The 26,254-nt window shown below is 37.8% G+C and overlaps 1 protein-coding gene across 3 annotated transcripts in view; it reads right to left on the minus strand.

Moving 5' to 3' along the window:
- Positions 1-26,254, minus strand: part of nphp3 (nephronophthisis 3) — a 64,099-nt gene that overhangs the window by 19,121 nt on the left and 18,724 nt on the right. For all 3 annotated transcript variants that reach the window (XM_059652186.1, XM_059652178.1, XM_048562158.2), the window contains exons 7-20: positions 25,449-25,609; positions 22,730-22,886; positions 19,842-19,916; positions 19,494-19,673; positions 17,590-17,693; positions 15,891-16,005; positions 14,264-14,407; positions 13,309-13,406; positions 10,863-10,965; positions 8,039-8,121; positions 7,151-7,289; positions 5,420-5,584; positions 4,174-4,274; positions 3,132-3,254 (exon numbers count right to left, since the gene is read on the minus strand). In XM_059652186.1, coding sequence (XP_059508169.1) covers positions 3,132-3,254; positions 4,174-4,274; positions 5,420-5,584; positions 7,151-7,289; positions 8,039-8,121; positions 10,863-10,965; positions 13,309-13,406; positions 14,264-14,407; positions 15,891-16,005; positions 17,590-17,693; positions 19,494-19,673; positions 19,842-19,916; positions 22,730-22,886; positions 25,449-25,609 — 1,748 coding nt within the window. The remainder of the gene's footprint in view (positions 1-3,131; positions 3,255-4,173; positions 4,275-5,419; positions 5,585-7,150; positions 7,290-8,038; positions 8,122-10,862; positions 10,966-13,308; positions 13,407-14,263; positions 14,408-15,890; positions 16,006-17,589; positions 17,694-19,493; positions 19,674-19,841; positions 19,917-22,729; positions 22,887-25,448; positions 25,610-26,254) is intronic.

Consider the following 26,254-nt stretch of genomic DNA (forward strand, 5'->3'; position numbering starts at 1 on the left):
ATGTTAAACAAATCTATCTATATTGTGCAAATGGAAGAAATCTCCTACTACAGTCAGCACATGCAGCTAAAACAGCGTCACCAAGGCCACATTGCAGTACTTAACAATTTCTAATTGACAGGAGGGATTAAAGTGTCTCCCGTAATTTATTTAGTGCTGCTATTCCTTCTTTTCATTCCCCTGATGAAAAAGTATAATTTGAAATGACAATCCATTTAGCGCCTAAGTTTGATATTACATAAACGATCCAAGAATATTAAGCCCAGAGTTTGGGCACCCACTGCAAGTGGATATACAACCACACAGATACACAGAATTAAATTTATTTTACCTCTCATATCTAGAGACACCTAACAAGAAAGCATTTTGCGTTAAATAGGAACAATTACATTCTTCTTTCACCGCAACCTTTGTTGAAAGATAATTTACATAAATTAATAAGATGGAACTCTCGTTTAGTCTTCCAAATAACGGAGCAAAATGCCAAATTAAAGAAATATGATATTAGCATAAAAAGGCCTTTACGATTTTCATTAATAGTCAAATTACAATTTCATTTTCCCAAAACTTGTAATGGATAAGTGATAATATCAAGATGGCATTTAATTTCATGTAATAATCATATTTAAAGAAATGACGTGTACAAATCCCAATTAATTTCAAGATAAAGCAATACAGCAACATTCTAGAAACAGGCTCTCAGATTTCTTCTTTCAAAAGGCACTTCGATTAAACTGTATTAACATGATCACATTTGGTGTCTGTTCTAGCGTTCACTTTACTGAAGGTTTTTTTTGTCTCAAGTCTCATGGATTTATTTCATAGCAAGTGTTTAATAGCATGATATCTGTAGAAATTGATAACTTTTTAAAAGATAACGGAACTTCCAGTGACCAATTGAAAGGGTCATCAAATAAAATTTCAAGATTTACATTGCTTACTGTAACACAAACTAAAAGCGACACTTGCAAAACACTAAGTAGACAACTTATACTCTAAATTGCAGAAAAAATCCCCCCATTAAAATTTAAAACACTGAAAATTTATAATTCTACTTTACTCTGTCCCTTAAGTCCCTCCGTTCTCCTGGAGCTAACCCATAGTGATTCTCAGTTCCCCGGAACACGATTCCTTTCTTTTCCTTCCTCAGTCAGGTAACTCCTATTGCCTGAGCTGACTTTTATGGAGAGTTGGATAACCTTCCCATCTCATTTAAATCTTCATGAACCTGGTTGATTCAATTTAGGTTCAAGTTCCTGCCTGCATTACTGCATGGTAAACCATTGAGACTGCCATCACTATCTCACCCCTCTCTTGGATCTCAACAGACAAGCATTGTCTGTAAGATTCAGTGATATTTAAGAAAACACCTTCCCAGCTAATCTGAAATGGCTTTTTATGCATTCTCTCTGCCTCAAAGATCATCTCCAAAACAACATGAATCACATGGACCTCAGTTTCAGAAATATTAGCTATTCTTCAAATTCCCACTTTCATTTTACCTGAGAAGTAACTGGACAGTTTAAAGTGCAAGTGTTTACAAATGTCATATTCCCAACATCTTGGGGGTGGCACGGTGGCTAGCACTGCTGCCTCACAGCGCCAAGGACTTGGGTTCAATTCCAGCCTCGGGCGACTGTCAGTGTGGAGTTTACACATTCTCCCCCATACCTGCATGGGTTTCCTCTTAGTGCTCTGGTTTCCTCCCACAGTCCAAAGATGCACAAGTTAGGTGGATTGGCTGTGCTAAATTGCCCATAGTGTTCAGGAATGTGCAGGTTAGGTTGGTAAGTCATGGGAAAATGCAGGGTTATAGGGATAGGGTAGGGGGATTGGTCTCGGTGGGATGCTCTTCAGAGGGTTAGTGCAGATCTGTTGGATCTACATCAGCACAGATACTTTGTCATTGTTATTAGACTTTAAGAACCGGCATAATCTTCTCAGTAAAAACAACGCACCCTCTGTCTCACTGTCAGCAGAATTTAGACATGTCACATAATCACTTTTAGTCCTCCATTTTTCCTAAACTGAAAAGATGGTCCCAGAACAGATAAACCTTCTTTTTGTTTGTTAAAATAAGGTCCAAATGCTTTTTCCTTCCATAATACTTCCCTTAGGCTAATGTTGAAGCAAACCTTCAGCAACATATGCGAAATAAGAACTTACACCGAGTTAGCTCTTTTTAACCTACTGATCTTTTACCTCCATGTAATCTTATAATTCTATTGTATGACTGCTCCAAAATATACTAAAGTCTGATTTATCACAGAATTGTTATGGTGCAGGAGGCAGCTGTTGGCCCACCATGCCTGCAACAATTCTATCTACGCACTATATCTATCCAGATAACCATCCAAAGCTGTCTTGAATGCTTCAATTGAACATGCTTCCACAATATTTCCAGCAGTGCATTCCATGCCCTAAAAAGCCACTGTGTGAAAAAATTTCTTCTCACATCATCCCTGTTTCATTCCATATCAGTTTAAGTGCACAATTCTGACAATATCTTATACACAAATCATTCTTTTCTTCTATCTTTATCACAGGAGTCAGCTCATTTATCTTGTCTTTCCATGAAGATTTCAAATAATTTGTTTTGTTCCCATTAAAAGAGCTTTCTGTTGCTTGATCATGTTCATACATTCCAAACTGAAGTGCAAAAGTTACTTATTCAAAAACAAAGCAAACTGTAACCTCCATAATTGAACCAATCTCAAAGTGTGTATCTATATAAAATGACTGGTTCCTCTTTCAAGCCTTTTGTCCAGAAAGCAAAAGTGACAAACTGTGCTACAAAGGCAACAATACAATTTAGTTGAGTATCGCTGTTTTGTTAAACTGTTTAGGTAATATATCCTGAATTAATAGGGATACGTGCGTAATAAATTTTATCAACGGCAGGGCATTACATTTTAACAAAGAAATGGGCTAAAAATTCACTTGATTGCATTACTGCATTTGTTGCTAAAACTTTATGGTAGATTGTAAACCCAACAAAACTATAATTTCAATTCCACAGAGTCCAAACTATCAAGACTTTATACCGCAACCCAGGTTTTAAGAGATTCCCCAAATAAGGATTAAAGCTGTTTTTAAAAAGGGGATAATGACTAAGCAGTCTAGTTTCCTACCTCTTGTAAAGGTTCTGAGAGACAAAGAGGTTCAACAGACAATTGTGCAGTTTCTGTTTATCTCCCTGTTGCTGGAAGAGCCAGGGAAGTTCATCAGCATCACGCCAGGTCACTCTGCCCTGACTGAAGAGCCACAGATTAGTCATGAATGACACAGGCCATTGTCACAAAGAATAATGTATTTTATTTACTAAATAAAAGTAAGACAGAAGCCACCAATTAAGTGATTTAACAACCAATTCAACAATAGACTCATCTATAGTGCAGTGAGGTTCATATCTGTGGTTCCATGCAGTGCGATTCCATTTTCATTGCATTACTGTCTGGACACCAGAAACAAGCGGGCACTGATCGAAGGTGATTGGCAAAACAACTAAAGACAGCATAAAGATACAACTTTTCCACGTTGTGATCTGAAATGTGCTGCTTGAATTGGTGGTGAAAGCAGATACAATAATAACTTTCAAAAAGTACTTGTGAACACATCTGGATGCAAAACTTTTCCAGAATGTTACAGATAAAAATTGGGAAAATGAGCTTATTGGAGAACTATTTGAAAGAATTAGCACAGACATGATAAGCCAGGCACCCTGCTTACGTGCAATAAGATTGTCTGATTTAAAGGAGAACTGAGGTGCTGCATTTCTCCACTACAAAAGGGCAAAAATGCAACCATGAGAGACTGCACATTTTCTATCAAAAACTCAGCAGGTCTGGCAGTATCTGCAGAGGTAAAGCAAAGTTAATGTTGTGGACCCAGAACATTACCTCTACTTTCTCTCCACAGACGCTGCTAGACCTGCTGAGCTTTTCCATTTTATTTCAGGATTCTAGCATCCATGGTTCTTTGGATTTTTAAAAATATTTTCTAGGTCCTAGTTAAAAAGGAGCATTGGTTAAGGAAACAGAACCAAGGTGCCTACAAATCCCCTCTGTTAGGGGGATATAAAGGCAGAAAAAAAAAGGGTCTTTTCAAAAGTGTAAACAAATTGCGATTTAGTTATTATATATACTCGTCATTGCTTGTAAGGGCAATAAATACCTCATTTGATGTGAAAAATATTGCACAAGCTTTTCTCTGTACACTATAATAGTGTCAGGCTCTTCTTTCACCATATATTGCAATCTGACTGCTTCCCAAGCCTTCAAATAAATCATAAGAGTATAAACATTAAACACAAAGCACCATCTTGAATTTGATCTACAATATCAATTGTTAAAGTCACAAGAAACGGAATTTATATCTTGCACCTTAATGCCACTCAAAGAATGATGAATGCATCAGGAAAGGAGTTAATTTGTTATCAGCAGTGACTCTTACTCCAAAGTCAAATCATGGATTCAAACCCTGCTCAAGGCTTGAGCACATAACCTCAAGTGACACTCCAGTGGAGCACTGTACTGCTCAATTAAATGCAAGTTTTGTCTGTACTTAAATTTCATAGAATTATGGATTCCTACAGTGTGGAAGCAGGCCATTCAGCCCATCAAGTCCAGACCTATCTTATACCCGTAAGCCCGCATTTCCATGACTAAAGCGCCTCGCCTGTACATCCCTGGACACTGCAGGCAATTTAGCAAGGCAATCCAACTAAACCTTCACAGCTTTGAACTGTGGGAAAAAACTAGAGCACCGGGCAGAATTGGGGAAAATGTGCAAATTCCACACAGGCAGTCACCCAAGCTGGAATCGAACCTGGATCCCTGTTGCTGTGAGGCAGCAGTGCTAACCATTGAGCCATTATGCTGCCCGATGGTTATGTAACATTTCATGTAACTATTCAAAGAATAAATGCGAATTGGTCACCCATTGCTGTGACCAACCCTTGTCGCAAAGAAAAATCAGTAAACAAAAACAGTTTATTTAGACATTTATTTCATTGCCGCTTATAGGATTTTCCTATAACATATTGACATGTGCAATTGGCTGACATGTCTGTAACTTCTTTGGCTGTGAGACTGAGATAGCCTAAGATTGCCAACTGCACGACATAAGTTGAAACAACGTCTTGCCCAAAGAAAAGGTATTTCAAGTGCTCTTGACCTATAACAATTACTACAATGCAGCTACTATTTCCCAGGTAATCAGCTGCTATCAAATCTGCTGCATGATAGTAGGAGTTACCAGAAACCTATAAGCTGTTTTGTGAGCTTGAGGCTCTCCTAAATATGAAAATTCTATACGGCCTTGTCACTATAGTGTACAACTGTTTACGTTATAGTTTAAGTGTTTACATGCCTTCAGAATCTTGAAGAACAGGGAGCTGTTTGAAAGTGAGTAACCTTACCTGAAGATGCTGAAACTTCAGCAGTCCACAGCTGTACATTATCACACATGTGCACTGCAAGCTATGAAGAAGGGAGGCTAATAAAGGCCAAGAAAGTTCTGGGCAAATCTCCAACAGTTCACCCTCACTAACACCATTGTGACTAACATAGATTAGACAGAGAATCTGGAATGGAATTAAGAGATAAAGGTTAGAAAATACATAGACGAACCTACTTACAACACAGAGATAATGGGAACTGCAGATGCTGGAGAATCCAAGATAACAAAAAGTGTGGAGCTGGATGAACGCAGCAGGCCAAGCAGCATCTCAGGAGCACAAAAGCTGATGTTTCGGGCCTAGACCCTTCATCAGAGGGGTGGAGGGTCTATGCCCGAAACGTCAGCTTTGTGCTCCTGAGATGCTGTTTGGCCTGCTGTGTTCATCCAGCTTCACAGTTTGTTGCCTACTTCCAACACAAGCAGCTTTTTAAACATTCTGATTTAAAAATCATCCCAATGGTTTAAAATAATTTAAACATGACTGTATTTTTAAAAATAAAACTTAAATATAAACTTTAACCACTCAACACATTTTTTAACCCACACAATCACAAGTGGACAATCTTGAGTATCGCTTGCAGTTTCTCAACAAATATAACAGCTTTAAATATTTTAAACATTTGAGCGGTTTTAATTAGGTAACGGGAATATAAAATAACAGACAAACATTTCCTTTTCTGGAGACATTTTCAAACGCTTCAGAAATAGAGAAACCATTTCTTAAATTTCAGAAAATGTGGTAACCTTAAATTTAAACAGCATACCTGCACAACTTTGATACGGACAAGATTGAAAATAAATCCAAATCCAAATCCTTTAGCAGGATTAAACTAAACAAGTCATGCTTGTTATTGCTGTTAAGAATGTTATGTATATATTCCTTGATGTGTAAAATATAACTTTAAAAAAATAAAAAAATACTAAAAATCACTGGTGGCAGCAAAGCTTGCGTGCAGTGGTTCTAAGAAAACATCACAATTACAAATTTAACCACCAGGCAAATGGGCTCAGGTTAGAACAACCTGGTGTTTCACTAATTACCGTTTGTAACAAAAATAGAAAGTGCTGGAGAAACTGAGCAGGTCTGGCAGCATCTGTAGAGAGAGAAACAGTGTTCATGTATCAAGTCCACTGTAACTCTTCTTCAGATGTTTTCTCTTCCCCCCCAATTACTTTTTGTATCCTGAGAAGCATCTGACCATGTTGAAAAGGCTCCAGGCTCCTTTACAGTGATCCCCACAATATACTTTCCATGTTGGCTGTCAAACTGTGACAATAAACAAATCAGCCTATTGCACCTAAAGAAATTATGTCAAAACACAATCAGGGTGTTCCACTTTAATGGATTTCAGATGAATCAATGATTACTTCTCACATGACGCAACCATTAAAATCCCAAAGTACTTGAAATGAGGATTAAACAGTTAAAATATACCCAGTACTATTAATAACACATTATAGAGACCACATCCAAGAAAAAAAATTTCTTCAAATCATCAATTCATTTTAGTTACATAATTCAGTTACTTACGGTTTATAATGTTTATTCTAAGTTAATTCCAAGAAACCTTACTCTTTCCTTGTGCGACTTTTTAAGTTTGTAACAATCTAACTTTACATTGATACTCTCTTTGGAATTAAAATTAATTTGCTGACAATTGCTAAAGAATTTTCCTATATAACCTCTCACCTCTCTCATTAGCTGCTTCGCCCCGTCAATAGGCAAAGATTGTTGTATAGATTGCAGCACAAGTCTGTACAAAGACACCGTATCCTGACACTGGAAACATTTCTGGAGAATATCATCTATATCTCCCAGACCTTTGATGCTAAACAAATACAAATATGATTAAGCTCAGTACCAGCACATCTGCAATTAGATAGGTTGAGCTTTTCCTGAAACTGAAGAAAATGCAGCATATTCCCTTTTATAAGAGCAACTACTTGAGCCGCACATAGTTTATGCTACACAGAGTATGATGATACAACATCTCCGAGCAAGTGCATCACTAAGTATTACTTAAACATTTGACACTAAATTTATTTCTGCGTCCAGCAGCTATAGGAGCCTAGTAGCAGACGGGTGATGATTACAAAATGTAGAATTAATGCATAAAAACAAAGTACTGTGAAGCAGAAATAAAGCAGGCCATTTCAAAATGTTATAGTTGCTAATTATATTGGCCCAGATCTGTGTTAAGAATAATGGTGATGGTTCAATGCTCTTCATTATTTGGAGAAAGTGGCACAGCAACCTCCAGAATCAGCACACACACAGTCAAATGTAGCATTTTGTTTTATTCATCCATGGGGTGTGGGCACCATTGATGAGACCCAACAATCATTAATTGCCCACACCTACCTGCCCTTGAGAAGATGACGGTAAGCCAACTGAGTACTGTATAGTTGCTTGTTGGCCCATTTCAGAGGGCAGCTAAATGGGATAACTTCGCAGTTTAGAAAAATGGTTGCAGCGATATTTTTCACTTATGCAGGAACAATTAGAGACAGTTGAAGCATTTCACAAAATAAACACAAAGAACATTCCATAGTTAATTAGGTAAATTAATGATCCCACCTTGTAATCATTTTGCCCAGTAGTGTAACATACAGTGCATTGCATGTAGTTGCAGATCTGCAATGTTTCTCCAGCTTCTTCTCCTGCAATCAATAATGATATCCAAATAAAATAAACAAACATTTCATTTCGTCACCTCTCTAAAAACAGTATGGTTCCCCAGGGACCAGTTACATCAGCCAAGTGCTACTATTCATGAGCAATCCTAGATAACAAGTGAATGGAAACCAAGCAAGTGCCCTGTTGAGTTCAACTGGTCTTCAGTGCACCCAGAAGCACAAACTGCAGCATTGAGAAGTGCTCATAAAACAGATCTGACTGTAAGCTGTTGAGGCTGCAAAGGTCAATCCTCAACACTGGACCTTCCTGAACGCTATGACTCTTCCAATCTCTTAACATACATCTGCTAAGTCAATGGAGAATTCCAAGCTGACATTTCTAACTTTGTTTCAAGCTGTTTTGACTTCCAAATTATTCATTTAATTAACTTGCCGGAGTTGGAATTCTGAGCAGAAGTTTGAGATTAATTGTGCAATTGTAATGGTTCTTTGGTGTTTGAGTGTGCAGCCAGGCAGAAATCTACAGTGTTGAGCAGAAGAAGTTTTCAATTTTACATGAACAAGTATACTTAAAGGGTACTTGAAAAGTTATTTATCAATAGTATCAGATCAAAGCCACCAGGATGTGGGAAGTGAAAAGCTGTGAATTGTATTTCAAAAGATTTAAACTGTGTAGATAGATTACGATAGTGAAAACTGTTAAAGACTGCACTTATATAGCACCATTCACAACCACTGGCCATTCCAAAACACTGCAGAGTAAATTGAGTACTTTTGAAATGCAGTCTCTGTCAGGTTGTAGGACATGTAGCAGTCAACTTGTGCACAGACCATCCTACAAGCAACAATACAATAATGACAAGCCTTTGTGGTGTTGTTTAAGTATTTGGGAACATACTTTAAAAGAGACACTGGCAGCATACATGGCAAGATCTCTATCCCTGATCTGTATGGGTACACTGCTGACTATATCCTTAATATGTTCCCCACAACACCCTCTTACCAACCCACGAAAATTGAGGCAGATGTATTTAATGGACAGTTTCAGCAACTTAACTGCCCAATTACTTTTAAATCCTGTTTCCCTTTACTACCCTCAAAAGAGAGTCACAGGCTTCTTGTATTCTACTGAACTGTCTAGTATTGCTGCTGTGCTAACCACATTCCAAACAGTACAATTCAGAAACAACTCAGTGACTCACAGAGAAGCTAAGAAAATAATGATTCTTAATGTAAAGATCCTTACAGGTTAATTCAGAGCAGCACAGGATTTAAGAGATGGCCTGATTGATTTTTTTAAAAAAACTTTGTTTGGGAGATGTGGGCATCTCTGGCCAGGCCAACATTTATTATCCATCCTCAACTGCCCTCGAGAAGACAGCACTGAGCTGCCTCCTTGAACTGCCATAGTGCTGTTAAGCACGAAGTTCCAGGATTGTGACCCAGAGACAGCAAAAGCATGGTGGTGCAGTTCCGAGTTAGCATGGGATTTAGCTTGGAGAGGAATTTGTAGGTGGTGGCATTGCCACACACCTGCTGTCCTTGTCTTTCTTTGTGGTAGAGGCTTGGAAGGTGCTGTTAAGAATCCTTGATGAGTTATTGCAGTGCATCTTGTAGATGGTACAGACTGCTGCCATTGCTTATCATGGTAATTGAGGTGTATAAAGTAATGAAAAGGACAGCACATCCATTTGGAAGATTATCTGAATTTAATAGATTTGAAGGACTAACGGGCATGTGTTTTAACTGTACAAGTATGGACAGGCCAGTTGTCAGAAATTCCCTCTTTCTCCTGAGACACGTGAGCCAACGAAAGGTATTGCCAGCTGCTGCTGCCAGCTCCCTGCATGTTTTCAAGAGGGAGTTGAACCAGTTCCTGGCTAATGCACAGATTGCTGACAGATAATATACAACTGCACGGTCAACATGCTCTCTGGATTGATGCAACTAACCTAAAGATGTAAGAGAGTATTCTCCTCCCTTTATTGGCCCCAGCTTTCTCTTTCTTCTCTCCAGGGAATTACATGGATGCAGGGAGAGTACCGATTGTCAGGTCACAATGTTCCACATATCATGAGTGTGAGGCAGGCTTGTTAGCCTCCTGTCATTGATTGCAGCCTCGCTGATGAGGCAGAATTTAATCGAAGGTTCTTAAAGCAGAATCCTTTGCTCCAGAAACTCAATTCTCCAAAAAGACACAGATGTGCTGCTGTTGGATACAAACAGAATCCCTGATAATTCCAGACAGCTAGAATGTCCTGCTTTGGTTTTCCCTCTACGTCTGACATGAAAATATACATTCAAAATACAGAATGGGGAACCCTGCTAGCACCAATCTTGTAAACATCAAAGCCTACATGCTTAACGACACACAGGAATTAATAAAAGCACTCCTATCCATTATACTTTAAGGATGAAGTTCAGCTGAGATTACACTCCACAACTCTGATCTGGCTTTTCATATTTTATCAGCTTCTCTGCTCCAATCTCTTCATAAAATGTTGCTGGAAGAATTCTGTTTCTTAGTTATGCATTGCTTTACCGTCCACTTTAAATGCAAGATATCGTGTGCAGATTCGTAAAGAAATGAAATTTACAGGTCACCACATTGAACTATAACTTGCATTTTTTCTGCTTACATGAACAGAAATATTGAAAGTAATGTCATACTTTATTTAACATTTATTATTTCTTAATTTTTCAAGATGCAAGCAAAAGCATTCTATACATGAAACCTTGTTTACAAATGGACCTGGATTACGAACCTGTTCTCTAGTCAGTTTCACGTCAGCATCACAGCACTGCAAATTGATCAGAGTCTTGACATCTTTCGGGCTCAGTGGATCAAGATGTAGTGTTGGCCACAATCTGATTGAAACAAAATTAAATTGGTGGATTATGGGATTCTAAGTCATCTACTGCTATACAGACACACTAAATATTATCCTATATCTTCTTTCATCACCTCATATATTACAAAGACTTTTATGTGGAATACACAGAAAAATAGGTCATTGGCTCCTCCAGTTCTGTGCCAATGTTTGTCCTTCACTTGAGCCTCCACTCACCCTTCCTGATCTGAATCTTACCCTCAATTCCTTTCTCCATCATATGGCCCTATGCAGTTCCACCTCAAGTACTCCTTATGGGAGCAGGTTTCTTCTTCTCACTATTTTTTGGTAAAGAAGTTTCTCCTGAATTCCCTATTGGATGTCTTAGTGATTGTTTTAAATTGACAGCCTCGAGTTTTGCTTTTCAAATTGAAACAATGCCTGTTTCTACCGTATCAGAGTCTTCCGTAAATTAAAAAACCATCATTAAGTCAGTCTATTCATCCTTTTCCTTATAGGTATAAATTTGCAGGACTGGTATCATCCTTGTAAATCATCTGTGAATCTTTCCAGTCTTCTAAAATCTTTTTAAAATATAACACCAAGATCTGTACATAGTGCTCCAAGAGTGGCCTATCCAAGATTTAAGTCCATGTTTAGCACAATTTTACTGTTTTTCAATTCTATCCCTGTAGAAACAAACATTTGCACTTCTGTATTTGTATTTCCAGATTCCTTAGACCCTCTACCCTATTCAGGTCATAATTTTCCAATTAATTTAACATACTTATTTTCTTTATCAAGCTAGGATGCCTCACCAAAACCCATGTCAATTTGGCATTGGCGTTTGCCATTGTATGCCCATTGTTTAAGTTTATTCATGTTTCCTTGTAATTGGTTGTACTTGATGTTATCCAAAAGTACAACAATTTATTACTTTCATTTTGATTCTGAAGTCTAAATTACTAACAGGAATTCTGAACAACATTATTTCTGAGCTGATTCTTCTGAGACCCCGTGTCCCACTATCTACCATTCTGAATTCCTAAATTTTACCCCAGATTTCGGCTTTCAATCTTGCAGCCTGCTAGGAGTCCATTCCAATATCTGTCCTATAACTCTGCATGACCTTAATCTATTAGATGGTACCTTTCAAAATGTCTTTTGGAAAGCTAGATGTATTAACACCTGCATTACCTTTGATTATTCTCACTGTTAGCTCTGCAAGAAATTCAGTACGGTTTGTCAGGCAACACTTTCCCTTTTGAAATCCATGCTGATAATCATTATTATATTTTTGGTTTCTGACTTTTTGCTTTTTCTTCTTTAACACAGATACCGTTATTTTTCCTATGACCAAAGCTCTGCTGCCTGGTCTATAATTCCCAGAACATGTTCCAAATTTGCTTGTTCAATTTTTTTTTAAACCTTACAGAATCCCTACAGAGTTGAAGCAGGCCACTCAGCCCATCAAGACCACACCAACACTTTGCACAGCATGCCACGAGGACCCACCCTGTCCCTGTTACCCTGCATTTCCCATGGCTAATCCACTTAGCCTGTATATCCCTGGACACTATGGACAATTTAGCATGGCCAAACCACCTACCCTGCACTTTGGACTGTGGGAGGAAACCAGAGCACCCGGCGAAAACTCCCGCAGACACGAGGAGAATGTGCAAACTCCACACAGATAGTCAACTGAGGTTGGTATCGAGCCTGGGTCCCTGGCGCTGTGGGTAGCAGTACTATCCACTGATTTTGACTGAACATCTGTGGTATTATTTAAAAGATAATTTGAAGCTCCAGAATAGAGGAAAAACTTTGACCAGCAATGGCAGTAGTGGAGGTGCAAGCCTGATGAAACATGTTGAGGAGAATTATAACGTGTCCGCCACCGCAAATCAAAATACCGAATGCTGCAAGGTATTACACCTACTCTCATAAGGCTGGAGGAGAAGAATACCTATGGACCGATAGGCAAGCACTGCCAAAATTTTACAAACTTATGATTTAAAAAATCCTGTTTCTCACCCCAGTCCCATTATCTTTAGCACTGTACATTCATAGAATTGATCACTTTTAACAGTTACTCATAACAGCATGACCAATTCTCTTCATAAACAAATCAGAAGATGGAAGAGGAAAACCAAAAATTGACAGAGATTGACATTATTCTTATAATTCTGTAAATTCCATAATATATTTGAGTATCACTAAACTAGCTAGCTCACAGAAAACAAATAGCTAACCATGTACAAAACACAAAAATAAAGACAATGTTTTACATTCAAGATTACTTTGCTGGGTTTATTGTAAATGAGTTTTACAAAGTTCAATTTAAAAAGAGACAAACTACGCAAAACATTCAGTTACTAACCTCCATGCTTGAGGACAGGTTTCCACATTTACAGAAACAATCACCCTTACATTGACAGGCAATGGATCAATCAGCCATTTCATGTGCCGTTCAGCTTGCTAGAAATACATAAGTACCATAAAGATTTTACAACTGATAAAGTCGCATTTCTTAATGCACCAAGTGCACAATTCTTAATTTAAACCCATGTGGAAGGCTGTGCTGGTTTTAAAAAAAAAACCAACAAGCATACATCCCACTTTAAGCAGAATGTATTTTACACCAAAAAACTTCCAAATAGACACTGAGACACACTTCACAACCTGAAGGAACAAGATTCCTGACCTTCTGAATAAGAGAGGTTGATAGCAGCCACGCACAAGTATCAAAACTATCAGTTACTAGTTAGAACATTCCATGCAGAGATTAATGGGTAATTAATGTAAAAATACAGTAAGTTCACAAACATTACAGCAATTTTAAACGTGAAATATTGGTTTCATAAAGTGTCACAACTTGGACAGAAATTTGTCGTGATTTGGAATTCACGGATGATCTCTTCCCACAATAAGGCTTTGGCCTATTTACAAATTTACACACCAAAGACACCTGGCCTGGCAGCATCTGTATACAGAACAGTTCTGAAAAAGTGTCACTGGACCTGAAATATTAACTCTGCTTTCTCTCCACAGATGCTGATATTTTGGGTCCAAAGACCCTTTCTCAGAATTGTTCTCTACACAGATGCTGCCAGACCTACCTCCAGTAATTTCTGTTTTTGTTTTCGATTTCCAGTGTCTGCAGTTCTATTTTTTTTTTAAGTCGTTACACCGTTAAGTTTTACAGCTAAACTTGGCATCATACTTCTACCCAAACCTAAAATTTCAGGTTCAGAACTGTGAAAACATAAATTATTCATAATGCAAGGCCAAATAAAGTTGAAATTACTTTTGGGGGCTTCTAGTTTTAACCATACCTCAATCTGGTCAATGGAATCAATAATTATGATAACACTGCCTTGGCGGCGTGCAGATAATTTCTCCAGCCATCGAGGAAACTCTTCCAGTAACTTATTCGGATCCAGGGCGAGGGCAGACATGGACCACGAATGCTGCAACAACTAGAAGTGAACAAGAAACTAATATTTATGCATTATTATGTTTTTCAAGGTTACACTCTGAAGTTCAGGGGATCTTGGTGTCATGATGCATGCATTGCAAAAGACTAGTATGCTGATGCAGCAAGAAATTGGGAAAGCCACAATTGTGTAATTGTTTATTGCTAGGGGAATTGAATACAAAAGTGGGGAAGCTATGCTTAAGTTTTGAAGGACATTGGTGAGCTCACATCAGTACTGTGTATAGCACTTGTCTTCTTCTTTGTCTAAAAGACATATATAAATTCATTGGAAGCAGTTCAGAAGAGGTTTTTCAGGCCAATACCTGGAATGGGAGAGTTGTCTTATGAGCAAAGGTTGAACAGGCTAGATTCCTATCCTATGGAACTTAGAAGAGTAAGAAATGATGTGACTGAAAAACATGAGATTCTGTGGGCTCTCATGGAAAGGATGCCTCTTGTGAGAGAATCTAGAACTAGGGGAATACTGCTTCACCTAATAATGGCAACCTGGTTAGTCGGAGAACTAAATAAGGGTTCACTTAGTTGAGGCAGAAATGAAGGTAAACATTATTATTACAGAAGGTCACAAATGTTTGGAATGCTTTTCCCCAAAAGGCAAAGGTAGAAAGATTACTGACAAATAAGGAGGAAAAGTTCATTGATGAGGATGCAGTTGGGGGGGTGGGTTTAGTGAAAATGTGGAGCAGTCAGATCAGCCATGATTCACTGAATAGCAAAGCAGGCTCAAGGGGCTGTGTGGTCTTTTCCTGATTCTCATTCATATGACTGCATAGCATGAAGCTTTCTGCTAAAGGGCAACAGACTAAAGAACCTGAAGTCTTTAGATCAATCAAATTATTTAGTGGAAAACAGACAGTCTATGATTCTAAGATCTGCACTGCCCTCAATCTTGCTCCATGATAGGAGTGCAACCAATTTAGAAGAAACGTTCTCCAAGTAACAGATGTGAAAACACCAAGGGGGCTGACCATTTATATTTTCAACAATGTAAATAATTTCCTCTCAGTAACAACATTCTTCTTTCACACCTTCCAAGAATGAACACTGCTGTGGTCCTAACGTGTTGGGATGCTTAGTCCAAGTTTCATTACATCAAAAAACAAAACTAGCCTTGTTTTACTGAGCTAATGAACAGCAGCTTCAAAATGGCAAATTATATAAATCTGGTACGAAGCTCTTGATCAGAAAAAAATTGTAAAACAATATTTTCCAAAGCACAAGTCAACTTTGGATTTGTTATAAGACACTTCTGATGAAGTCTTTTACAAGGTTTGTCATTCATTTGGACCAGTGATCACATCAACTCAAAATTATTTAACTCAAATTATCTGATAATTCAATACAATGTTCAGGAGTAAAGAAGTGAATTACTCGTCAGTGCCTAGTACAAGGAAATGTTCTTTTGTTTCCTTTCATCTCTTAAATACCATGCATGGTTGGATTCAAGGCATTCAATTTTCTACCTTTACTGTCAGTCGTTTTATTATTAGAGCTGGGTCCGAGCTGGTAGACAGGGGCCTTCCCACAAAGTGATATAAAATTAAGGCGTTTGGGGAGCATTTTTGCTGATGTTCAATCCTATGAGGACAAAAAAGAATGACAAAAACTGCAAGTGAAAAACTTAAAAGCTCAATATTATAGGTAATGTCTCCCTCAATAACCCTGTACTTATAAGAGAAATAAAGAGGAAGAAGCAACCCTGCATATTATTCAATAAATTGCAGATTAATACGGACGCCATGGCAAGGCAGCTTGTAACTTTTCATTGTATTTTACCCATAAAAGTACGCATGACATTAAATTATAAATACTAATTATGAGCATAGCAGATATAATACCTTCCACTTTGGGTTTCGAAAGTTGTAATATAATATATCCCCTCAATATGAAAACCTTTAAATAATTTCTTCAGACCACAAAAGCAAATACTGCACATCGGAAAGCGGAACTAAGATCAGAAAATTCGGGTGAAAAAACACCAACACAAAATGTTGGCCTGGGTTTTCACAGAACTGGGAAGACTCCATACATGTGCAAATAACTGGCAACTGGGCATTAACTACTGGATTCTTGATCCTGGTGCTTCCAATTTTTACAAGTATTTAAGCAAAGATATAAATGCATTGAAAACAGTTTAGAGAAGGTTTCACAGACTAACACCTAAAATGAGAGAAGAGTTGCCTTATGGAAGAAAGTTGGACATGCTAGGCTTGCATCCGCTGGAATTTCATAGTATAAGAGGTAATTTCATTCAAACATATAACATCCTGAGGGATGCTGAAAGAATGGATATGAAAAGAATATATCTTCTTAGGACAAAATCTAGAACTAGGGGTCACTGCTTAATAATAAGGAGTTGTTATCTTAAGTCAGAGATAAGAAGTTTTTCTTTCCTTGCAAGAGATTTACAGTCTTTAAAACTCTTCCTCAAAAGGGCAATGGAAGCAGAGTATTCGAATATTTTAAGGCAGAGGTGCACGGATTCTTGGCAAACAAGGAGGTGAAAGGCTATTGGGACAAGTGGGAATAAGCAGTTGAAATAACGATCAAACTAGCAACGATCTTTTAAATGGTGGAGAAGGCTAACGTAGCCTTCTGGCCTACTCCGAACTCATACGTTCATATATACATTCAATGCCAGTTGAGGGGACAAACCGGTTTGGGTCATGAGTCTGCATTCACAATGTAGTCAGCTCCAAAGTGAGGTAGGCAACTCCTAGGCCCCCACAATTTTCATGCAGTCGCCGTAGCTTTGTAAAGATCTTGTTGTTCAAGGTCCCTCAGAAGTGTCGTGAACCGTCATCTGGATGGGGGATCCTTTTAACAGCTAAGTTCAAAAGGTTTCACTTAGGACCTTTCTCTTCCCATTTCCAAACTCATGCTGTCTTGAGGATGAAAATCCAGCGTATTTACTTCAGTTCTCTTACCACAATGCAGCCTTACCTGCTGATTTGTTATGATTTCAGAGCTGTGAATGAATCTAAATGAATTATAAGTTAGTCAAGTATGAAACTATTCATTTTTGATTTAGTCATTGCTCTGCCTGTTCTAAAGAAAATAATAAAAATTGCAATAGTCTGGTTACAGCAGACAAGTCAAGTCACATTGTAGGATATAAAGGAAAAAAAGAAATATTTTATGAATGTCAAACTGTGTACATACCACTTAGACAGCAAAAGTGATTTGCCAGAGCCTGGACCACCCGACACAAGTAGTGGAGGAATAGGTGCAGGAGCTGTCACCAGTTCATTCAGCCGGTCATAATACTAAATAAAAGTTACAACAAAAGGTCAGAAAGCATTGTTTCAAGTTGGCAAAATTACACCACTGTGCCTTGAAATTTTTTTTTGCTCTGAAAACAATTAGAAATGAGTAGAAGATATAAACCAAACTAAAATTCGATGAACAGTTCATTTCATTAACCTTGGAGGCTTGAGAGATATTTCTCTGGCAAGACAAAGAACTACTTTATTGAAAACCTGTGAAACAAAAACTGTTCTACATTTCTATAGATTGTAATAATATATCATTGTATATTTGAAGAAAATAAGTCATGATAATGTTAATAACAGAAAAGAATATGCAATGGTTAAACAGTTAACCACCAATTTGACAACAACGTGTGTCATGAAATAATAATCAACACATTATTAGATCTAATGAACAGAATGAATTTTCTCCAATTGTGTATAAATAATCACAATCTCTAAAATGCTAATACAAGTCGTTCAATAGACTAGATAGCTTTTTTTGGGGGACGGGAATGCAGTTTAAATATTATCTATGCACAGATGCAACTGAGGTTACGCATCAATGATAATTTGCTCAGGTGTTCACTGATAAAGGTTAAAGTGCCACTTAAGACACCAGACAAAAATGAAAAGGATGAGTTCCTTTGACAGGGTAACTATTAAGATTATTTCAGCCTCTGATGTATGATACTTGAAAACCACGCAAACAGAAAAAATTACAACTAGTGATTTGAAATTTGTTGAACCATCTTACATTTTATCCTAACATTTTAAATGACTTGATAGCTTACTAGATACTTTTGTCTGGATCATAGACAGTACACAGTAGGTTAATACATCTCTTTCCACAGTCTAGACTGATAGACTCTGCCTTAAGGTTTCCTGAGCATTAGGACCAGTGCTTAGAGTCCACAAATCCACAGCACAGGACTGTAAACAATTCAACACTAAATAATTGAAACAAATAATTGAAGAATTGAAAGTCTGGTCTGAGTGAGGATAGCAACGATACCAAGTTTAATCAGTATATTATTGATGTAATATATTGAGAACTTTTCAAAGCAAGTAACTTCCTTTGTGCCCAGAAAACAGCACTGGATTACATCAGATGGATGGAAATCAGTGATGCCAACAATATACAAGTAATTGTCAATACTAATAATATTGAATTCTTCTGTTTGCTATTTTAACTAAGACATTAAGCAGTTATTCTCCAAATGCCATTAAGCATGACTTAACCACTCTATCAAGCAGTGAATTTCTGAGAGAACTTATTGTGTACAACAAAAGCTGCCACTTCTGTCTCCCGTAGTTACTGCATTTTATTTCAAAATCATTTGACACATGTAAAACACTTTGTAAGGTCAGTCTCTTAACATTACTGATTTGACATCTCTGAATGTTCAGGCATTTGTTATTCATATTGCCCATGAGAGGGATACATACATAAAATTCATTTATACAAAATAAAAAGTTAAAGTTTTCTCTTTTGAAAAATGTTAAGGAACCCAAGTGAAAATGACAAGCTTCATCCATCCATAATCCTTAAGTTAACGTTAACTTCAAGTCTAGGTCATCCCATTCAAACAAGGCACGGACTTGAAAATCACACTAATTTTATAATGAATACTCCTCACAGGATAGGTATGCAGTGCCAGTTAAGGTAAATCTCCCAATCGGCAGCTATTATCTGCTCTGTTTAGTCGGTGCATTCCATTTTAAATTATGCTTATGGCATGCCAATATGCTTTGTGTTTCACTGCAATGATTATGTAATCTTTAAAAAAAATGTTATGAGCATAAAGCAAAGAGTACCTTCTCAAATCCCAATTCACAGGTGGATCCTACAGCTGCTTGAAAAGCTTCTAACTGCTCCTGCTCATCAAGCGTATCCCAAATTGCATCGTCAATGTCCTCCTCTTCCCAGTTGGTGGAATCATCCTCAATTCCAGAATCTTTGTTTTCAAGATCTGTGCTTCCCCAACCCAGCAATTCCTAGGCCAAAGAACAATGGTTTTAATAAAAGTATGAACTGATTGCAACTTCCTACAGCCAACAACACTGCTGAGGAAGACAAAAGATAGTGAAAACACGATAATTTGTGTCAAAATACAAAGAAAAGTCTGCAGACATTAATTCAATATATTTTGGTCTGTATAGCACCTGTTTAATAAGTTTTTCTACATGGGAAAACACTTTCCTCGCTCCCTCCTCTGCACATCCATCATGCTCAATTATCTAAAAAAGACAAGAAAATATTAATAATTTTAAAATAAGTGATAATCAAACCTGCATACAGTATTGTGTAGCTCAACTTCTTAAAAACCCGCAACAAAGCGCTACAAAGCAACATTAAACCTACGGTCCAGGCATCATCCCTGCAAAAACAGCAGTTGACACTTCAAGCTAGTGAAATAAATTATGCAGGTGCTAGAAACCTTAAATTAAAACAGCAAGTTCTCGAGAAACTCAGCAGCTCAGGAAGTGTCTGTAGAGAGAGAACCAGAGTTAATATTTCCTATCCAAAATGACTTCTTCAAACTTTGAAATATCAGTTCTGAAGGAATGCTATAGTCAGACTCGAAATGTGACGGCCCTTCATTAAAATCACCCGACCTGCCGGGTGATCCAAGTTTTCTCCCTTTGCCAGCTTTCACACTATTTCTCTCACCTAATTTTTCATTGAGCTTTCTGGGTTTAGGAAGTAGATTTTAGTTTGCATAAGGAACTGTTTGAATTCCTGTTGACAATGGGTAGCCATTAAAATTAGTTGTTACTAATTACAAAGGCCAGTTACTAGTTGAATCAGCGCTTGAGTCATTGCTCATCACGTTGTTGACAAATTTGATGAAGACACTGAGGGAAACCTTTATAACTTAAAGGTGAACAACAACTTGCATTTTTCGAATACATGCAACATGACATATTTTCCACCATACTTCAAAAGAAGGGGAGGCAACAGCCTAGTGGTATTATCACTGTACTGTTAAACCAGCGACCCAGGTAACATTCTGGGGATCTGGGTTCGAATCCCACCACAGCAGATGGTAGGACATGAATTCAATAAAATATCTGGATGTAAGAATCTAACGATGACCATGAATTGTCAAGAAAAACCCATCCAGTTCACTAACGTCCTTTACAGAAGGAAACTACCTTCTTACCTGGTCTGGCCTACCTGTGACCCCAGATCCACAACAATGTGGTTGATGCTCAACTGCCCTCAGGATAATTACGTTGGGGCAATAAATGCTGCCTGGCCAGCGACACCCATATCCCATTAATGAATAAAGAAAAGAAATCACGGATCTATACTAATGACCAAGACAATCCACACATAACGCAAATGAGACCATTCTGTCCAAACTTCATCTCAATGCATTAGAAAGCTTCCAGGTCAAAATTACAGATTGCTTTCTTCCCCTTTCTCCCTTTCTTCAATGGAGTTACTAACTCAAGGCATACACTTCCATGGACTCTGTAATTCCAATATGCTAATGTATGAACCTACATGTAGGCTTAATTATTTAGATAAGGATCTTCATCTGTGAGAAAATCATAGTGGAGGCCCAAATTTCAAGTCCCACCCCTGAACACAACATCTTCCATTCTTGCACTGGGGTTGATTCTGATTTGAACATCTATGGTACATGGAGACGTGCACATTTAAAAGTGCAGCTGTCTTAGGTCAACCTAATTTTCCCAACCCAATATCCAAAACACAGCTTGTGTACTCTACATGGGACGGGAGAAGATCTAAAGCTGCTGGAATCCTTTGGAAAGGTAGGTTATCCTTTTGGATACGGTCCTGGGGACACGATTTGAAGAAATCACGCTCTCTGGGATTACCAAAAGTGGACATGAATATGCGTAAAGAGCAGGAAAACTCTTTAAAAAAAAATAAAGCCCGCTGGAACTGTCGAGATAGCAGGCAAACAGAGCTGTCAACTCCGAGATAGCAAGAACTGAGGCAGAGACACACAACGTGGAGCTGGAGAAACACAGCAGGCCAGGCAACATCAGGGGAGCAGGAAAGTTGACCAGAAATGTCAATTTGTTACAACAGTGTTTAAAAAAATTATTGCTTGCTATTTCGCTCTGCCTGCTGACATAAGCATGGGGGCTATCTTCACAGAATTACTGCTGCATGACTGAATTATAATGTTGTTACCACAGTGGGGTGCTTCTCAGTTCACAGTCTGATTGAACTATGGTACAAACTCTTTGAAGTGGGACTAGCAATTCCAACATTAGTTTTTATAAGGGATTCAGTAAAGTTAAATGCAGTATTTCAGTCTTTTTCAATCAGGGTGTATTTTTTAAATAGTGAATTCATCAGGATATACTTAAGTCTTTACTCAACATGGATCCCAGCCCACACCCACCCCAGACCAAATATCTCAACGTCTGAAGCACTTTTCCCCAGGTTGGGTTTGTGGAACTGGGAACTAACTCGACACTGTGTTCCTAACACAGCAGCGAACGTTTAAGTTGCAACATTGATTTCTGCCAGCTGTGGACACACGGTAGGGATCACAGCTAAGATTCAAGTTTTCCCCACTAATGTTCCCAAAAATATATCTGCAGTGCATGGTTCCTTTAAAATTGGCAAACATGCACGATTGTGCATATCTTAAAAGAAGCATTACTTCTGCAGTAACAGTTATACGCTATATGATACATCCCTCATTGCTGCAGAGCCTTGCACTTGTGCAACTTAGAAGGAATACTGGTCTTCATTCACACACTGATTCGTGGACAAAACAAGGATTTTCTGTCACCTTAGTTCGGAAGCAAAGACCTTGCTACAGTGCCTACTGCTATCCAAGCTGATGCTGTTTCCAATTAAACTACAAAAGATCAAAATCCACCCAAGGTGACAAGTTAAGTCAATTACCATCACTGTCTCTCATCAGCAAAATCAAAACTATAGCTACGTGTAGCAATAGGAGCAATAGCCAACTGTAGAACATCACGTGTTGTTTAAAATAAAAACAAAGGAGAATGAATGAGAAGTGCCTTCAACTAGTGCAGATAATTCTACATATTACCTTTGCTTTTTGGTTCTGATTTGCATCAGACAGTCTGCCAATCATCTGGAGTACTAAATCTGAATTCTCACCGCCCTCCTCCAATCTGTGGTATATTATCAACGGTCTACTATCAGCATTCTTCAGGAGACCGTCTTCACAGTCCTCTTCCATGCACCTTTCATTAAACAAAACAGCATTGGATTACATATGAGAGCAGGTAATGTTTACAATCCCTCAGTATTTTTATACATTGTACATCTACAACCTTAGAATATTCTTTGTGGGTTGAATTCAAATGCAAAAGGTAGAATTAATCCTACAAACAATAGCACTTGAAGCCAGTTATGCCTTTGCTGTGTGATTCCACCAGAAAAGATTTGAATTAACAATTAATGAAATATTGCTCAAAAAATACACATTTTGACAAAAAGATTCTTTTAAGACATGCACAATCCTGGATGGTTGCCAATTTTAAAGAAACCATACACTGCAGACAGAAAGATCACGTATATACACAGTCCCTGTTTCAAATAAACAATACAGGTGACAGCCACGATCTGGTTCCTCAGGGGAATTCATTGACCAGAGTCAACTTGTCCAGATCAAAATTGAACAAAGCTTGGCAGTTAACCATCAGTCATCTGCACTTCCGTAGCAATATCTCCACAAATCAAGAGCGTACTTGCCAATCAGTCAGCATACTTTTCTCAAAGTACAAATATGTTGTTCCTCTTGAAATTGATATTCTTGCAAATTTTCCTGATTAGTACAAGCCTTTAGCTTCAAAAAACTGTTTTCCTGCAACACTCGTGCAAGGAATTCTACAACTTACTACTACACCACAAGAGTGAGTGAAAAACATCCTCCACTTTATTTCCCCCCATGGCATGGGCTGGGAAGCCTGGAGCGGGACTGTAGCAGCACAGAAGGAAAAGTTGCACTCTCAAAGCTATTTTTTAAAAATCTTATTCTCAGTTAATTTGAATGGTGCCTTTGCACAGCGACGGTACACACTTTCCCCTGTATTTTACATTGAATACACATGACAATTAATGATTCAATTCAATTAAGCAAGCCTAAGGTCTGTCTTTCTCCTTCATAGTGTGGAGGGCATCAAATAATGAAAAATGATTATTCTATACTCGGGAAACTAAATATTCCAAAGATTAGTTTAACATTTAACTTCCACAGTTTTTGCTACACTTTACAAATAGAACTCAGAATACAGTACAATCGCAAATGGTCCAACAATGTAAACTGCAAAAACAAAAGCACAAATCAGTTCTTCTCACTCTAACCAGTGGCCAAGTATTTCCAATTTTCATTGGACTTTCACAGATGAAAAAATGAGGCAACAAAAAGCACTACTTTCAAACTCTTAACACATCATAAAGCTGACATTAAATAAAATAATACACTAAATGTACGGCAAAAAGCTGTCACTCTGAATATGGAAGAATATGTAGACACACCATTGAATGTGGGAGCATGACCGGTTGCATAGTGATTATGTTACTGGGCTAACAATCCAAATGGCTAGATGATCAGGAGACACAAGTTCAAATCCAACCACATCTTTAGAAGTATCTGAATTCAGTTTGGTAGACAAATGTGGGATTTAGTAAAGTGATTTTAAACCTACTGAATCATCACTTAAAAAAAAATTGGTTCACTACTGTCCTTTAGGAAAGATAATCTGGCTGCTCACAACTTCAGACCCAGTCATGTAGTTGACTCAAAACTGTCCCTGAAATGGCCTGCCAAACCAATCAGCTGTATTCGAGGTGGCAGCTAACTTTCTCATGGGCACTTCTGGTTGCGAATTTAGTGCAGGTCTTGTTAACAAAACACACACAGTGAAACATTCAAATAAAGCCTAAGGGGTTAAGAACAATCTTTAGGTGAAGCAGTGTCCTATATGGTGGGGGGTAATTTAACTAGGACATGGAAATGTAACCCAGTCCTCATTTCAAAGTCTGACATTTTGTATTTCAAAATATAGGAGATCAAAAACCAAAGTCATCTAAAGCCCCCATAACAGGCATTGAGCTGTCCGCACACAACAGTTTGGAAGTTACAATTGCAATGGATTCCATCAATACAGCTGATGGGTCATTAATGATCCTCATCAGGAAATTAGGGAATATAGTACATAAGATAAACTAACAAAATGTAGCTCCCAAATTCACTGGTCTAAATTAAAAACATCAATTCCAATCCGTTTTTTTTTGAGAAAGGTAAGGTCTTTCAAACTAAGTTATCAATAACAGCATAAATAATGCCAAAAGAATTCAATGGGCATATTTATGTTGTGAAAAATTTAACATTTTCTTTCAAATTTCTACTTAAAACTCATTTTTGATTAGAAATTTCTGTGCCAAGAGGACCTGAAAACAAAGGAAATCAGAAAACATCATATGCAAATTGTGGCAACCCACAGGGCAGACTGCCAGTGCAAGGTTGGTGATTGACAAGATCCATTGCAAATACAATGGAATTTATAACTATATTGCTCTAAAACTGTGACAAAACATAACTACAAGTCAAGAATCAATGGTATTCTCGCACAACTGTTGATTGCCTATATTCAATTTCTTCTCTACGTCACCTTTAACAGATACACCAGAAGTTTAATAGTTGAGCTAATGCTTCAGTTAACAGCACTGAGACAACTTTATTGTGAACAGAAGCAATCACAATTTCAATTCTATATTTAACAGTGCAGAAACGTCCTTACCGAGGTAAATCGGAACCCAGAAGAAAAAGACACAAGGAACTTTTCTCTATCTCGCGTCTCCTCTCAGTTAGGTACTGACTGGCACAGTCCATTGGGAACTGTACTGTAAGAAAGAAGTGCCCGAGACTCTCGCACATCATTTGCAGCTTGGGTAAATACTCCTAAAAGAAACAAACACACATTGTAGTAAAATTAAAACTTCAAATCAGAGCAACAGCAGCAAAATTGATTGCACTCATTTGAAGGCTTGCAAAACCATAGCATTCAATCCACACATCAGGAAAGCCCTCATCCAGAACAAAATCAGCAACCATTTATACTCATTATTATGATGAAACAAAATCATCTTCCAAAGTAATGTTCTATGACTCAAAAGGCATGTAGGCCACAGTGCTTATGTTATGTAGGTATAGTCAATGGTTTTTTTGAGTCCTAGACATTTCTACATAAAACACAGTGTAATAGCTGGACAGTTTGAACCCTCTGAAAAGCAGAATTGTTTTCTAGATTTACCATCAAGTTCCCCTCCCCAAAAACAACTCCATTCTCAAAATACAAGAGTGAAAAGAAAGCAAGACTTATATTTACACTGTGCATTTCACCAGCTCAAGATATGTCAAACTACTCAGTAGCCAACGTAGCGTCTTTAAAAGTGCAGTACTTGTTGTAATGAAGGAACTTCAGCAGCCAATTTGAGAATAACTGACTTTCACAAACAGAAATATTAGCTCAGCTTCTCCATAGATTCTGCCAATAACCTGCTAGGTAATTCCACCATTATGCTTGCATTTCTGATTTCCAACATC

This window comes from Stegostoma tigrinum, chromosome 2 (genome assembly GCF_030684315.1).
Source record: "Stegostoma tigrinum isolate sSteTig4 chromosome 2, sSteTig4.hap1, whole genome shotgun sequence".
Classification (NCBI taxonomy): Eukaryota; Metazoa; Chordata; class Chondrichthyes; order Orectolobiformes; family Stegostomatidae; genus Stegostoma; species Stegostoma tigrinum.